Here is a 16,203-nt window from a genome sequence, read left to right on the forward strand (position 1 = left end):
TAACTTTATTAGGGCTCATTCACACGGGGCAAGAGGGGGCGGATTTTGGCGCTGAATTGACATCAGAATCCACCCCCTCACAATGGAGGTCTATGTAGACCACTAGCTTACTTTTTCCGTGAGCGGCATGTTGCTGCTCACAGAAAAAAGAAGCGAGCTGCCCTTTCTTCAGGCGGATTCTGCAGCTGATTCAGCCCCGGCGTCCGCCCTTCGGCAGCACCCTCTGGGCTAGGCCCATCCATTTGGGCCTACTCCGGAGCAGGAAGCTGCGCCAATCCACCCCCCATGTGAACTAGCCCTTATATATAGGAAACCTCTACAAAAAAAACCACTATGTTGAGAAGAGCACTCCTTATCTAGCTAAAATAAGATTGGACAAGAATTTTAACCAAATAGCTTTAATATGTATTTGTTTTTGGGGAAAAAAATCTACAAATTTCAATTTCTAAATTCAGTGAAGTTTATATAAAGTTGACCAATAACAGCTCCATGTAGGAGTCTTTAAAGGGGAAAAGTCATTTTTAACTAATCACATCCTTGCATAGCCTTTAGAAATGCTATTCCACACCTACCTTTAGTATGTACTGTATTTTTCGGACTATAAGACGCATTTTTTTTCCTCCAAATATGGGAGGAAAATGGGGGAGCGTCTTATAGTCCGAATGCAGCGGCTGTGCGTCTGTGTCCCGTCCCTGTCCCGTCTGTGCGAAGCAAAAGGAGAGCAGCGCTGTGCCGAGCAAAATACACCTCCTTGCATAGCTTCACTGCAGGAGTGAGATCTGAAATTAGAGTTGATCCTATTTCTTTCTATAGTATTTCTTCTGACATCCACCACATTAGTTTAGACCCTGAATGCCTCCTAACATCAGAATGAAAAATACAGCATGTTGTGGGTGTCTCTTTCCATCCATGGATGCCAAACCTGTGCACAAAGTGCATGAAACAATTTTAATTAAAACAACAGGGCATGACAAGTCCAGTTTTACAGTGGTATTAGCATGTACAGCTGATGGCACCAAACTGAGACCAATGAATATTTTCTTATACAGCAAGTATATCCCAAAGTCTAAATTTTAACTGGAAAAGCCGGGAGTCGTGTTATACGCCGGAAAATACGGTGTGTGTGTGTGTGTGTATATATATATATATATATATATATATATATATATATATATATATATATGTATATATACACATACAATGTTCAAATCACCCCCATATCCCTAGAATACATATAAAAAAAAATATCACTGTTGAAACACATACACATTTGGTATCCCTGTGTCCGAAAACCCCTGATTCTATTTACACTGGTGAAATATTATATTATTAAATATTAAATATTTTACAAATTTTTTTGCTTCAACATTTTTTTCCCCTATTTTCCTCCTCTAAAAGCTTAGTATGTCTTATGGTCCGGTGCGTCTTATAGTCCGAAAAATACGGTAAATTGCCTCAGTGTTTTTTGAATAAGGGGGCCTTCACACTACCGTCGGTGTCCAACAGCTAGTGTCCGCTGCTAACGTCCGTTCAAAATCTTGTGCGGACATTAGCTGTGTCCGTGACATTTTGCTTTGATTTAAATGGACATCGGGTGCGTTCTTTTACTGTCCGTGGGGCAGGGAAGTCCTGACTGACTGTCAGAAACGCTCTTCTGACAGTGAAGAGCTACGGAACCGGCACCGATAGCTCTTCACCGGGGACACAGAACGTGAAAGCCGATAGTGTACTGAATTCAGCGCACTGTCGGCTTCCTAGCGGTATATAAAACCACATGTGCCCCAGGAGGTGAAAGGTCCTCTTTAACAGCTGAGGATGCAAACTCTTTTTGCCCAACTCCCTCTATACTTGGATTTTGTCTCAGTGGCTCTTTAACCCACCTTCTGATTAGCTGCCGAGACACTAAGTCTGAACCAAACCCTCATTAACACTGGGGTATGAAAATTAAAAACTGCATTATCCCCAATAAAATGTTGCTTTTTCAACAAATGTTTAAATTTGACAACGGGTAATAGGAGAAAAAACACCCCAAACTTCCTGAAAACAGAAATACCTATGCGCACAAGGTAGGTCTCAAGAAGATGCAGTGCAATTTGCAAGCATCATGTTTTGCAGGAAAACATTCAGTATAACCCATCATTTATTCATTGAAATTTCTCCTCATACTTTGTTATAAAGTCAAGGAGGTAGTCCTGTTACTGATTGGCCACCTTCCCTCTATGGCATGTGCATACAGAGAATAGAAATTATGCTGACCATCTTCCTACAAACCTATACATCAATCTGCTCAGGATCTTTGGCTCCATAACATGATGCCTGCTGAATGTATTGTATTTTCCTGCTGACAGGTAACCTTGAAAAAGGACTGTTTTGGCGTTTGAAGTTTTCTGGTTCCATGTCTTATCTACAGAGCTCATACAGTACACTGGCACAATGGAGCCTCCCCATTTTGCAAACTATACCCCTCAAGGAACTTATGAAAGACTATAATGAGCAGGTTGAGCTCACAGGGGATTTATAAAATTTCTTAACATTGGGCTGCAAAATTAAAAATACATTTTATGTACTAAAATATCACTTTAGCTTCTTTTTTTTTTTTCATTTTAATGAGGATTTCAAGGTGAAAAAGCAAAAACAATGTGTTACACAATTTCTCCCGAGCATGTAAATACATCACCAGGGCCGGTTTTAGACAAAGTGGGGCCCTGGGCAAAATTAACCCCTTAAGGACCAGGCCATTTTTTGGTTTCGCATTTTCGTTTTTCCCTCCTCACATTTCAAGAGCCATAACTTTTTCATTTTTCAGTTCACAGAGTCACATGATAGCTTATTGTTTGTGGGACAAATTGTACTTTGTAATGGCACCATTCAATATGCTGTGCAATGTACTGGGAAGCTGGAAAAAAATTCAGAATGAGGCGCAATTGGAGAAAAAATGCATTTGCGCCATTTTCTTATGGGTTTAATTTATACAGCATTCACTGTTTGGTACAAATGACATGTTACCTGTGTTCTACGTGTCAGTACAAACGCGGTGATACCAAATTTATATAGTATTTGAAATTTTTTGATACTTTTAAAAAAATGATAAACTTTGCAAAATAGAAAAAAAAAATTGTGTCATCAAGTTCTAACACCTGTAACTTTTTCATATTTCCATGTATGGAGCTGGTTGTGGTGTCTTTTTATGCGGGACAAGATGACGTTTCTATTGATACCATTTGGGGAAAGATCCGATGGTTTGATCACTTTTTATTCAATTTTTTATAGGAGGCAAAGTGTTGAAAAAAACGCTTTTTGGCTGTTTTTATTTTTTTTGCCGCTACGCCGTTTGCAGTACGGGATAAATGTTTTAATATTCTAATAGTTCAGGCATTTTGGAGCGCAGGGATACCTAATATGTTTATGTTTAATGTTCTTTAATTACTTTTATAGCTGATCTAGGGAAAGGGGGGTGATTTGAACTTTTATATTTTTTTAATTTTTTTAATACTTTTAAAAACTTTTTTTTTTCTTCTGTTACATTTATGATCAGACCCCTTAGGTACCTTGAAACCTAGGGAGTCTGATCGCTCATACTATTCACTGCAATACTACAGTATTGCAGTGAATAGGAAAATCGCAGCACTTCTATTAGACGATGCCTCTGGCATCGTCTAATAGATCTAGTGCAGAGACAAGCCTGGAAGCCTTCAATAGGCTTCCGGCTGTCATAGCAACCGATCACCGCCCTCTTGTGACGTTCAGGAGGGCGGCGATCGGCAAAACATGGCGGCGCCCATGCCGCCGGCGCCGTTTACACACTGCGGTCACGTTTGACCGCAGTGTGTAAAGGGTTAACAGCAGCGATCGGCTCGGGCACCGACCGCTGCTGTTAGTGGCAGGTCCTGGCTGTATTATACAGCCGGCATCTGCCGTGTATGGAGCGAGCTCAGCGTGTGAGCTCGCTCCATACATCCCCATGCGACCCATGACGTACAGTTACGTCAAGGGTCGCTAAGGGGTTAAAAGTGAGGCCCCACTTGTACATACAATATAGTCACATTCTGTTAATGCAATGTGCCGCAGGCCTCGTTACTGGTACTTACAGGGGTGTTCTTAATGTTTAAGTGGTTGTTTGTACATCTGTAAGGTTTTTTTGCCTAGGCAAACTAGTTACTTCTGTGCCTTATCTTTAAAGATCAGGTGCAAAAGCAACAAGGCACATGCCCTTCTCTATACACTAAAAAATATTTATATACATACAAAGTTATCAAATAAGACCGCTATACCAGGACTGTGAGTGAGTGAATACTGTCACATCACCCGCTGACCGCTATACCAGGACTAAATACTGTCACATCAGACACTGACCGCTATACCAGGACTAAATACTAATAAATAAAAATAAATAAAAAGAAGGAAGAAGGTGCAAAACACCGAAACGCACGTCGGGGACGGGTGACGACACTACTCAGCTGGGGTCTTCCCTCCACTTGCTCTATGGGTATGTTATGCTATGCCTCTTTAATATGCCTACATAGCCAATGACTCTAATACTTGATTTTTTGCTGTCCTCTACTATGTTTCTATGTATTTTCTTGGCCTGTTAGTTACGCTGACCCCTTGAGACACTTATGTTATAGGGAGTGGGTCTACATCAGCTATTATACTAGTACATTTATTCCAACCAGGCTCATCTCCTTCATAGCAGCATGTTAGCCAATCTCCCCTATACGTTTTATTTATGATGCTGAAGGTTATTGTACTGTAAGATTGTTGCTACATTATGCATTATTTGTGAAGGTAGACTTTGACTGCAGAAATCTTTGGTCTCTACTACTGTAGGAGATTTAACCTATGTAGGATACTTTGTTCATACATACCACTTTTACCAATTTATACTTACCCTGTGTGTAGTGTAGTTACATCCGTCTGATGGTATTATCCTCTCTATCACCTTTTAATTGTGTTGTTACCTATGTATGTATTTAATAAATTTGATACTTATGTAAATAATGTGAGCATTGTCAATCCATTTCTTTTGTGTACCAGGACTAAATACTGTCACATCACCCGCTGACCGCTATACGAGGACTAAATACTGTCACATCAGACACTGACCGCTATACCAGGACTAAATACTGTCACCTCACCTGGTGACCGCTATACCAGGACTAAATACTGTCACGTCACCAGCTGACTGCTATACAAGGACTAAATACTGTCAAATCACCCGCTGACATCTATACTAGGACTAAATACCATCATGTCACCCACTGACCGCTATACCAGGACTAAACACTGTCACATCACCCGCTGACCGCTATACCAGGACTAACTACTGTCACATCACCCACTGACAGCTATACCAGGACTAAATACTGTCACCTCACCTGGTGACACTATACCAGGACTAAATACTGTCACGTCACCAGATGACTGCTATACAAGGACTAAATACTGTCAAATCACCCGCTGACAGCTATACTAGGACTAAATGCCATCATGTCACCCACTGACCGCTATACCAGGACTAAATACTGTCACATCACCTGCTGACCGCTATACCAGGACTAAATACTGTCACATCACCCGTGGACTGCTATACCGGGACTAAATACTGTCACATCACCCACTGACCGCTATACCAGGACTAAATACTGTCACATCATGCACTGACCGTTATACCAGGACTAAATACTGTCACATCATGCACTGACCACTATACCAGGGCTGATACTGTCACATCACCCACTGACCGCTATATCAGGACTAAATACTGTTACGTCACCCGCTGACCACGATACCAGGACTAAATACTGTCACGTCACCCCCTGACCACTATACCACGACTAAATACAGTCACATCAATTCGTTGACCACTATGCCAGGACTAAATGCTGTCACGTCAGCCGCTGACCGCTATACCACGACTAAATACTGTCACATCACCCGCTAACCGCTATACCAGGACTAAATACTGTCTCGTCAGAGGAGCACATTAAAATCATGAAGTGGCCTAACCAGTCTCCAGACCTTAATCTGCAAAGAGGAATGGACCAAACTTCCTCCTGACATGCGCGCAAACCTCATCATCAACTACAAAAACCATCTGACTGCTGAGCTTGCCAAGAAGGGTTTTCCCACCAAGTATTAAAACTTGTTTGCCAGAGGGATCAAATACTTATTTCTCTATGCAAATTTATCAAATGTATACAATGTGATTTTCTGGATTTTATTGTTGATATTTTATCTCTCACTGTTAAAATTAGCCTACCCTTAAAAGTATAGACTGTTCATGTCTTTGTCAGTGGGCATCCTTACAAAATCAGCAAGGGATCACACACACTCTATGTAGGCATATGTAATACTCTCATTATCAACCACTAATGTAATAATGCCACTTTGATGTACTGCCATTCACTCTCATTATCAACCAATTATCAAACAATCACACTGGGTAATTGGAGGTACCAGAGTGTCTAAAAACATAAAACTAGTAGAATGTCTAAGAAATATTGCTCCAAAATATAATAAAATGAAAAAAAAAACTAAGTTGTAGTCAGCAGAATCTAGAAATATTTTTATAATGTAAACCTATTTGTAAATAACCTGTAAATTTGGCTTGATGAACAGTATACATATTATATTAAGTTAACATAGTCATAATTGAATGTTAGCTACTTACCCTTTCCAAATCCTGCCTTAGATGTGTAAAAAGTTTTAATCTCCTGTATAATACATCTTGCTCTTGCTGAGCTAAATCATCCACTTCTTCTTTTTTAGGACCTAAAAGAGGCTTGTTAAAGTTTGCCTTCCTCTTCAGCTTCCAGTACTGGTAAATAAAGTCAACCACATTCTTGCTAACATTAAGGTTCTCAGCCACATCCTCTGACTTAACAAGTTCATGAAAATCCTCCTCCAGTTGCTGAAGCTTCTGTTTTCTTAAGGTGACCTTTTCAAGATCCTTCTGCAATTGGTCAGCATCCATGGAGGCAACAGACGAGCATGGTCTTTGGCTGCACTGATCCTCTGGTTTGGTGGCTCCTTTGCTGTGCTCTAGACAATAGGACTTGAACTTCACTTCATCATTTTCTGCCAAGGTGGTGTGCATCTCAAGGTTGTGGTCAAAGGCGCAGGTAACATGAAACGCAGTAGCACAGGTTGACATGGAACACTAAAAGGTAAAACAGACATATGTTACCCCAAATTTAATTTTTTTTTCAAGTTAGAATAAAAATAAAAGTAGAATATGATTATAATATAGTATATATTATCTGTAGAAGCAAATATTACAAATTATTCCAGGGACACATCTACGACTCCTGACAAAACTCTACAGTAACATTTCTACTGGAATTGTTTATGAGATAGAGACCTGATAAAATGACAATGCATAGAATTATATGGAGGTCTTTCAGATAAATAGCAGAACACTTATGCTACATTTTCTCTGCAGCAGTCACTACACAGGAAAAAGGACAGCCAGTCACATTATCTCGCTGCAAAATCAGATGCTTAATGCAGAATTCCAGATTGAAAGAGGCAAGGCATGGGGTGATGGCATAATCCCATTAAAGAGGATCAGGCCTCCTGACACATCATATTTAGTAAAGAGATGTATTTCTCAAAAAGAAAGTAAAATATGGAAAATTTATTTATAACACTACATTGTAGTGAATGTTTTTCTATGGTTCTTCTTCCTGAAAATGGATAGAGAAACTAAGAACTACCATTAGGATTTCCTTCTTTTTTTTTTGGAATTGTACATATCTGTACATACTGTGAAACTGTCACTGAGAGCAGTATAAAGCCTGGTTCACATCTGCATTCGGTATTCTGTTCGGGGAGTCCGCATGGAGACCCCCCGAACGGAATACCGAACGCATTGACAGGCGGTGAGCAATGAAAACACACGGACCCCTTAGTCTATAATGGGGTTCGTTTGTTTTCCGTGCAGTCTCCGCTAAATCTGGGGCAGAGAGGAAAGTAGTTAATGAAGTACATTAATCTCCATATGACTCATTTGGACAGCGCGCAGAAAACGGGTCTGTGTTCTCTCATTGCTCATTACTAGAGATGAGCGAACACTAAAATGTTCGAGGTTCGAAATTCGATTCGAACAGCCGCTCAATGTTCGTGTGTTCGAACGGGTTTCGAACCCCATTATAGTCTATGGGGAACAGATACTCGTTAAGGGGGAAACCCAAATCCGTGTCTGGAGGGTCACCAAGTCCACTATGACACCCCAGGAAATGATGCCAACACCTCTGGAATGACACTGGGACAGCAGGGGAAGCATGTCTGGGGGCATCTAACACACCAAAGACCCTCTATTACCCCAACATCACAGCCTAACAACTACACACTTTACACACTCAATACCACCTCTCTGACAGTAGGAAAACACCTTGAAACATGTGTATTTGGCACTTGCAGTGAGGAGAGCTTGTCACCAGCAGTGAATTTGGCCCTTGTAGTAAGTTGAGGTTGGCACCAACATTTGTTTTGAAAATCAGGGTGGATCGAGCCTCTAACCAGCAGAGTTTGGGCAAATTCATGGTGGAGGGAGCCTCTAAAAACCCCAGTTTGGGCAAATTCATGGTGGAGGGAGCCTCTAAAAACCCCAGTTTGGACCAATTCATGGTGGAGGGAGCCTCTAAAAACCCCAGTTTGGACCAATTCATGATGGAGGGGAGCCTCTAAACAGCCCAGTTTGGGCAAATTCATGGTGGAGGGAGCCTCTAAAAACCCCCAGTTTGGACCAATTCATGGTGGAGGGAGCCTCTAAAAACCCCAGTTTGGACCAATTCATGGTGGAGGGAGCCTCTAAAAACCCCAGTTTGGACCAATTCATGGTGGAGGGAGCCTCTAAAAACCCCAGTTTGGACCAATTCATGGTGGAGGGAGCCTCTAAAAACCCCAGTTTGGCCCAATTCATGATGGAGGGAGCCTCTAAACAGCCCAGTTTGGGCAAATTCATGGTGGAGGGAGCCTCTAAAAACCCCCAGTTTGGACCAATTCATGGTGGAGGGAGCCTCTAAAAACCCCAGTTTGGACCAATTCATGGTGGAGGGAGCCTCTTATAAACCCCAGTTTGGACCAATTCATGGTGGAGGGAGCCTCTAAACAGCCCAGTTTGGACCAATTCATGGTGGAGGGAGCCTCTAAAAACCCCAGTTTGGACCAATTCATGGTGGAGGGAGCCTCTAAACAGCCCAGTTTGGGCAAATTCATGGTGGAGGGAGCCTCTAAACAGCCCAGTTTGGGCAAATTCATGGTGGAGGGAGCCTCTAACCAGCCCAGTTTGGACCAATTCATGGTGGAGGGAGCCTCTAAAAACCCCAGTTTGGACCAATTCATGGTGGAGGGAGCCTCTAAAAACCCCAGTTTGGACCAATTCATGGTGGAGGGAGCCTCTAAACAGCCCAGTTTGGGCAAATTCATGGTGGAGGGAGCCTCTAACCAGCCCAGTTTGGACCAATTCATGGTGGAGGGAGCCTCTAAAAACCCCAGTTTGGACCAATTCATGGTGGAGGGAGCCTCTAAAAACCCCAGTTTGGACCAATTCATGGTGGAGGGAGCCTCTAAAAACCCCAGTTTGGACCAATTCATGATGGAGGGAGCCTCTAAACAGCCCAGTTTGGGCAAATTCATGGTGGAGGGAGCCTCTAAAAACCCCCAGTTTGGACCAATTCATGGTGGAGGGAGCCTCTAAAAACCCCAGTTTGGACCAATTCGTTGGTGGAGGGATCCTCTAAACAGCTCAGTTTGGGCAAATTCATGGTGGAGGGAGCCTCTAAACAGCCCAGTTTGGGCAAATTCATGGTGGAGGGAGCCTCTAAAAACCCCAGTTTGGACCAATTCATGGTGGAGGGAGCCTCTAAAAACCCCAGTTTGGACCAATTCATGGTGGAGGGAGCCTCTAAACAGCCCAGTTTGGGCAAATTCATGGTGGAGGGAGCCTCTAAACAGCCCAGTTTATGCAAATTCATGGTGGAGGGAGCCTCTAACCAGCCCAGTTTGGACCAATTCATGGTGGAGGGAGCCTCTAAAAACCCCAGTTTGGACCAATTCATGGTGGAGGGAGCCTATAAACAGCCCAGTTTGGACCAATTCATGGTGGAGGGAGCCTCTAAAAACCCCAGTTTGGACCAATTCATGGTGGAGGGAGCCTCTAAACAGCCCAGTTTGGGCAAATTCATGGTGGAGGGAGCCTCTAAACAGCCCAGTTTGGGCAAATTCATGGTGGAGGGAGCCTCTAACCAGCCCAGTTTGGACCAATTCATGGTGGAGGGAGCCTTTAAAACCCCAGTTTGGACCAATTCATGGTGGAGGGAGCCTCTAAACAGCCCAGTTTGGACCAATTCATGGTGGAGGGAGCCTCTAAAAACCCCAGTTTGGACCAATTCATGGTGGAGGGAGCCTCTAAACAGCCCAGTTTGGGCAAATTCATGGTGGAGGGAGCCTCTAAACAGCCCAGTTTGGGCAAATTCATGGTGGAGGGAGCCTCTAACCAGCCCAGTTTGGACCAATTCATGGTGGAGGGAGCCTCTAAAAACCCCAGTTTGGACCAATTCATGGTGGAGGGAGCCTCTAAACAGCCCAGTTTGGACCAATTCATGGTGGAGGGAGCCTCTAAAAACCCCAGTTTGGACCAATTCATGGTGGAGGGAGCCTCTAAACAGCCCAGTTTGGACCAATTCATGGTGGAGGGAGCCTCTAACCAGCAGAGTTGGTGGAAATCAGGGTGGAGGGAGCCTCTAACCAGCAGAGTTGTGGGAAAGCAGGGTGGAGGGAGCCTCTAACCAGCAGAGTTGGTGGAAATCAGGGTGGAGGGAGCCTCTAACCAGCAGAGTTGTGGGAAAGCAGGGTGGAGGGAGCCTCTAACCAGCAGAGTTGTGGGAAAGCAGGGTGGAGGGAGCCTCTAACCAGCAGAGTTGTGGGAAAGCAGGGTGGAGGGAGCCTCTAACCAGCAGAATTGGTGGAAATCAGGGTGGAGGGAGCCTCTAACCAGCAGAGTTGGGGGAAATCAGGGTGGAGGGAGCCTAGTATTAGCAGAATTGTGCAACGCTTATGGTGGATGAGTATGAGGATGCGGAGGAATTGGAGAGGTTGAGTACAGACATGGAGTTTCATGTTGGGGTGCTTTACACAGGTGGGCACAAAAATGAAGGCTCTATCCAGTGGTGGTTCATTTTTATCAAAGTGAGCCGGTCGGCACTCTCAGCTGACAGACGGGTGCGCTTGTCAGTGATGATGCCACCGGCTGCACTGAACACCCTCTCAGATAGGACGCTGGCGGCAGGACAGGACAGCACCTCCAAGGCATATAGGGCAAGTTCAAGCCACAGGTCCAACTTCGACACCCAATACGTGTAGGGCGCAGAGGGGTCGGAGAGGACAGGGCTGTGGTCGGAAAGGTATTCCCGCAACATGCGCCTATACTTCTCACGCCTGGTGACACTAGGACCCTCCGTGGCGGCAATTTGGCGAGGGGGTGCCATCAAGGTGTCCCAGACCTTAGACAGTGTGCCCCTCGTTTGTGTGGACCGGTGAGAACTTGGTTGCCTACTGGAGGAACTGCCCTCCCTGCCGCCAATGTCACATGCTGGAAACATCTCCATCATATTCTGCACCAATTGCCTGTGGCAAGCATTGATGCGATTGGCCCTCCCCTCTAACGGAATAAAAGACGAGATGTTGTTTTTATACCGGGGGTCAAGGATAGCAAAGATCCAGTACTGGTTGTCCTCCATGATTTTGACAATACGCTTGTCGGTTGTAAAGCACCCCAACATGAACTCAGCCATGTCTGCCACAGTGTTAGTTGGCATGACTCCTCTGGCCCCACCGGAAAGTTCAATCTCCATTTCCTCCTCATCCTCCATGTCTACCCATCCGCGCTGCAACAATGGGACGATTCGAAGTTGCCCGGAAGCCTCCTGTATCACCATCACATCATCGGATCATCTTCCTCCTCCTCCTCCTCCTCCATTAAACGCAGTAAAGCGGACAGATGTGTGGACCTACTCTCCAGCTGTGACGGATCGGATGCTATCCCTAACTCCTCTGTGTGATCTGAGTTATCCCTGATGTCAATCAGGGATTCTCTCAGAACACACAAGAGCGAGATTGTAAGGCTCACCATCGCATCCTCAGAGCTCACCCTCCTTGTGGACTCCTCAAAGACCCGTAGGATGTCACAAAGGTCTCTCATCCATGGCCACTCATGGATGTGAAACTGAGGCAGCTGACTTTGTGGCACCCTAGGGTTTTGTAGCTGGTATTCCATCAAAGGTCTCTGCTGCTCAACCACTCTATTCAACATCTGAAACGTTGAGTTCCAGCGTGTGGGGACGTCGCACAAAAGCCGGTGTTGTGGCACATGCAGGCGTTGCTGGAGAGATTTTAAGCTAGCAGCGGCTACTGTCGACTTGCGAAAGTGGGCGCACATGCGCCGCACTTTAACCAGTAGCTCTGGAACATTGGGGTAGCTCTTTAGGAAACGTTGCACCACTAGGTTGAAGACGTGGGCCAGGCATGGAACATGTTGGAGTCCGGCAAGCTCCAGAGCTGCTACCAGGTTCCGGTCGTTATCACAAACGACCATGCCTGGGCCCAGGTGCAGCGGCTCAAACCATATTGCCGTCTCATCGAGGAGGGCATCCCTCACCTCGGAGGCAGTGTGCTGTCTGTCCCCCAAGCTGATCAGCTTCAGCACAGCCTGCTGACGTCTACCAACGCCAGTGCTGCAACGTTTCCAACTCGTAGCTGGGGTCAATCTAACAGCGGAGGAGGAGGCGGTGGCGGAGGAGGAGGCGGTGGCGGAGGAGGAGGCGGTAGAGGAGGAGGAGGAGGGGGGTGTTCTTCTCGTGTCCCTGCCAGGAATGTTAGGCGGGGAGACGAGGTACACCGGGCCAGTTTGGGAAGCAGTCCCAGCCTCAACTACATTCACCCAGTGTGCCGTCAGTGAAATGTAGCGTCCCTGTCCGCATGCATTTGTCCACGCGTCGGTGGTCAAGTGGACCTTTGTGCAAAGCGCGGAACTAAGGGCCCGCCTGATGTTGAGTGACACGTGCTGGTGCAAGGCGGGGACGGCACACCGGGAGAAGTAGTGACGGCTAGGGACGGCATAGCGAGGTGCCGCAGTTGCCATCAGGTCCAGGAAGGCGGGAGTTTCAACAAGCCGGAACGCCAACATCTCCTGGGCCAGCAGTTTAGCGATGTTGGCGTTCAAGGCTTGCGCGTATGGGTGGTTAGCAGTGTATTTCTGCCGCCGCTCCAATGTCTGAGAGATGGTGGGTTGTTGTAAAGAAGCGCCTGATGGTGCCTTTGATGGTGCAGGAGAAGGAGATAAGACAGGAACAGGGGAGGATGAGGGAGAAGTCAACAAAGTGGCGGAGGCAGATGAAGTGGTGTCCTGGCTCGTCCTCTGGAGTGCATCGCCAGCACAGTCAGCAGTGGCAGTGGCAGTGGCAGAGGCAGTGGCAGTGGCGTGAACGGCAGGCGGCCTTTGTCCTGCCGTTGCTGCCTGCCACTGATTCCAGTGCTTGGATTCCAAATGACGGCGCATTGAAGTGGTGGACAGGTTGCTCTTCTCAGAGCCCCTAATCAATTTCGAGAGGCAAATTGTGCAGACAACACTATATCTGTCCTCGGCGCATTCCTTGAAAAAACTCCACACCTTCGAGAAACGTGCCCTCGAGGTGGGAGTTTTTCGGGGCTGGGTACGAACTGGAACATCTTGGGAGATTCCGGGTGTGGCCTGGCTTCGCCTAAGCTGCTGACCTCTGCCTCTGCCTCTAGCTACCCTTTTTGGTGCTGCACCTGCCTCAACATCCACACTACTTTCCCCGCTTGACATCCCCCCTGTCCAGGTCGGGTCAGTGTCCTCATCATCCACCAGTTCCTCTTCCAACTCCTGTCTCATCTCCTCCTCCCGCACAATGCGCCGGTCAACTGGATGCCCTGACGGCAACTGCGTCACATCATCGTCGATGAGGGTGGGTTGCTGGTCATCCACCACCAAATCGAACGGAGATGGAGGAGACTCTAGTGTTTGAGCATCTGGACACAGATGCTCCTCTGTTAGGTTCGTGGAATCGTGACGTGGAGAGGCAGGTTGAGGGACAATGAAAGGAGCGGAGAACAGCTCTGGGGAGCAGGGACAGTTGGGGTTATTGTTCTGTGAAGCTTGGGAATTTTGGGAGGAAGGAGGACAAGACTGTTGGGTAATAGGAGGAGAGGAGGCAGAGTCTGACTGGCTGCTGGACAATGTGCTGTAAGCGTTCTCTGACAGCCATTGCAAGACCTGTTCCTGGTTCTCGGGCCTACTAAGGTTTGTACCCTGCAGTTTAGTTAATGTGGCAAGCAACCCTGGCACTGTGGAGTGGCGCAATGCTTGCTGCCCCACAGGAGTAGGCACGGGACGCCCTGTGGCTTCACTGCTACCTTGCTCCCCAGAACCATTCCCCCGACCTCGCCCACGGCCTCGTCCACGTCCCTTTCCGGGAGCCTTGCGCATTTTGAATTCCCAGTTAGAAATTGGCACTATATACCAGTAGCAAAAATTGTGGGTGCACGTAACCCCAATATATTCTTTGAATTCCCAGTCAGACAATGGCACTATATACCAGTAGCAAGAAATGAGGGTATTTATAACCCCAATATATTCTTTGAATTACCAGTCAGAAACTGGCACTATATGGCAGTAGCAAGAAATGAGGGTATTTGTAACCCCAATATATTCTTTGAATTCCCAGTTAGACAATGGCACTATATACCAGTAGCAAAAATTGTGGGTGCACGTAACCCCAATATATTCTTTGAATTACCAGTCAGAAACTGGCACTATATGGCAGTAGCAAGAAATGAGGGTATTTGTAACCCCAATATATTCTTTGAATTCCCAGTCAGACAATGGCACTATATACCAGTAGCAAGAAATGAGGGTATTTATAACCCCAATATATTCTTTGAATTCCCAGTCAGACAATGGCACTATATACCAGTAGCAAGAAATGAGGGTATTTATAACCCCAATATATTCTTTGAATTACCAGTCAGAAACTGGCACTATATGGCAGTAGGAAGAAATGAGGGTATTTATAACCCCAATATATTCTTTGAATTCCCAGTCAGACAATGGCACTATATACCAGTAGCAAGAAATGAGGGTATTTGTAACCCCAATATATTCTTTGAATTCCCAGTCAGACAATGGCACTATATACCAGTAGCAAGAAATGAGGGTATTTATAACCCCAATATATTCTTTGAATTACCAGTCAGAAACTGGCACTATATGGCAGTAGCAAGAAATGAGGGTATTTGTAACCCCAATATATTCTTTGAATTCCCAGTCAGACAATGGCACTATATACCAGTAGCAAAAATTGTGGGTGCACGTAACCCCAATATATTCTTTGAATTCCCAGTGAGACAATGGCACTATATACCAGTAGCAAAAATTGTGGGTGCACGTAACCCCAATATATTCTTTGAATTCCCAGTCAGACAATGGCACTATATACCAGTAGCAAAAATAGTGGGTGTATATAGCCCCAATTCTATTGCTAGGGGACTTGCAGGGTATTTCTGAGGTGAAGGTGGGGGGCACACCGTTGGAACGGGGATTTGGGGTGTATATATGGGGTATACGGGAATACACTGTCAGTGTGTTCCATTCAGGATCCTGGGAAAGCTGGGTTGCGGCGATTGAGCCCGTCAGTGCCACGTTACACTGACAAGCTTCTCCCTGGAATTGAAGTTATTTGTAAACCCAATATATTCTTTGAATTCCCAGTGAGACAATGGCACTATATGGCAGTAGCAAAAATAGTGGGTGTATATAGCCCCAATTCTATTGCTAGGGGACTTGCAGGGTATTTCTGAGGTGAAGGTGGGGGGGCACACCGTTGGAACGGGGATTTGGGGTGTATATATGGGGTATACGGGAATACACTGTCAGTGTGTTCCATTCAGGATCCTGGGAAAGCTGGGTTGCGGCGATTGAGCCCGTCAGTGCCACGTTACACTGACAAGCTTCTCCCTGGAATTGAAGTTATTTGTAAACCCAATATATTCTTTGAATTCCCAGTGAGACAATGGCACTATATGGCAGTAGCAAAAATAGTGGGTGTATATAGCCCCAATTTTATTGCTAGGGGACTTGCAGGGTATTTCTGGGGTGAAGGTGGGGGGGCACACCGTTGGAAC

At 45.6% G+C, this 16,203-nt stretch overlaps 1 protein-coding gene across 3 annotated transcripts in view; it reads right to left on the bottom strand.

The window, feature by feature from the left end:
* The window catches only part of JADE2 (jade family PHD finger 2), a 137,851-nt gene that overhangs the window by 13,507 nt on the left and 108,141 nt on the right, over nucleotides 1-16,203 (bottom strand). For all 3 annotated transcript variants that reach the window (XM_075274856.1, XM_075274855.1, XM_075274857.1), the window contains one exon: nucleotides 6,671-7,159. In XM_075274856.1, the coding sequence (XP_075130957.1) occupies nucleotides 6,671-7,159 (489 nt within the window). The remainder of the gene's footprint in view (nucleotides 1-6,670; nucleotides 7,160-16,203) is intronic.

Source organism: Leptodactylus fuscus, chromosome 5 (assembly GCF_031893055.1).
Source record: "Leptodactylus fuscus isolate aLepFus1 chromosome 5, aLepFus1.hap2, whole genome shotgun sequence".
In the NCBI taxonomy this organism is placed as follows: domain Eukaryota; kingdom Metazoa; phylum Chordata; class Amphibia; order Anura; family Leptodactylidae; genus Leptodactylus; species Leptodactylus fuscus.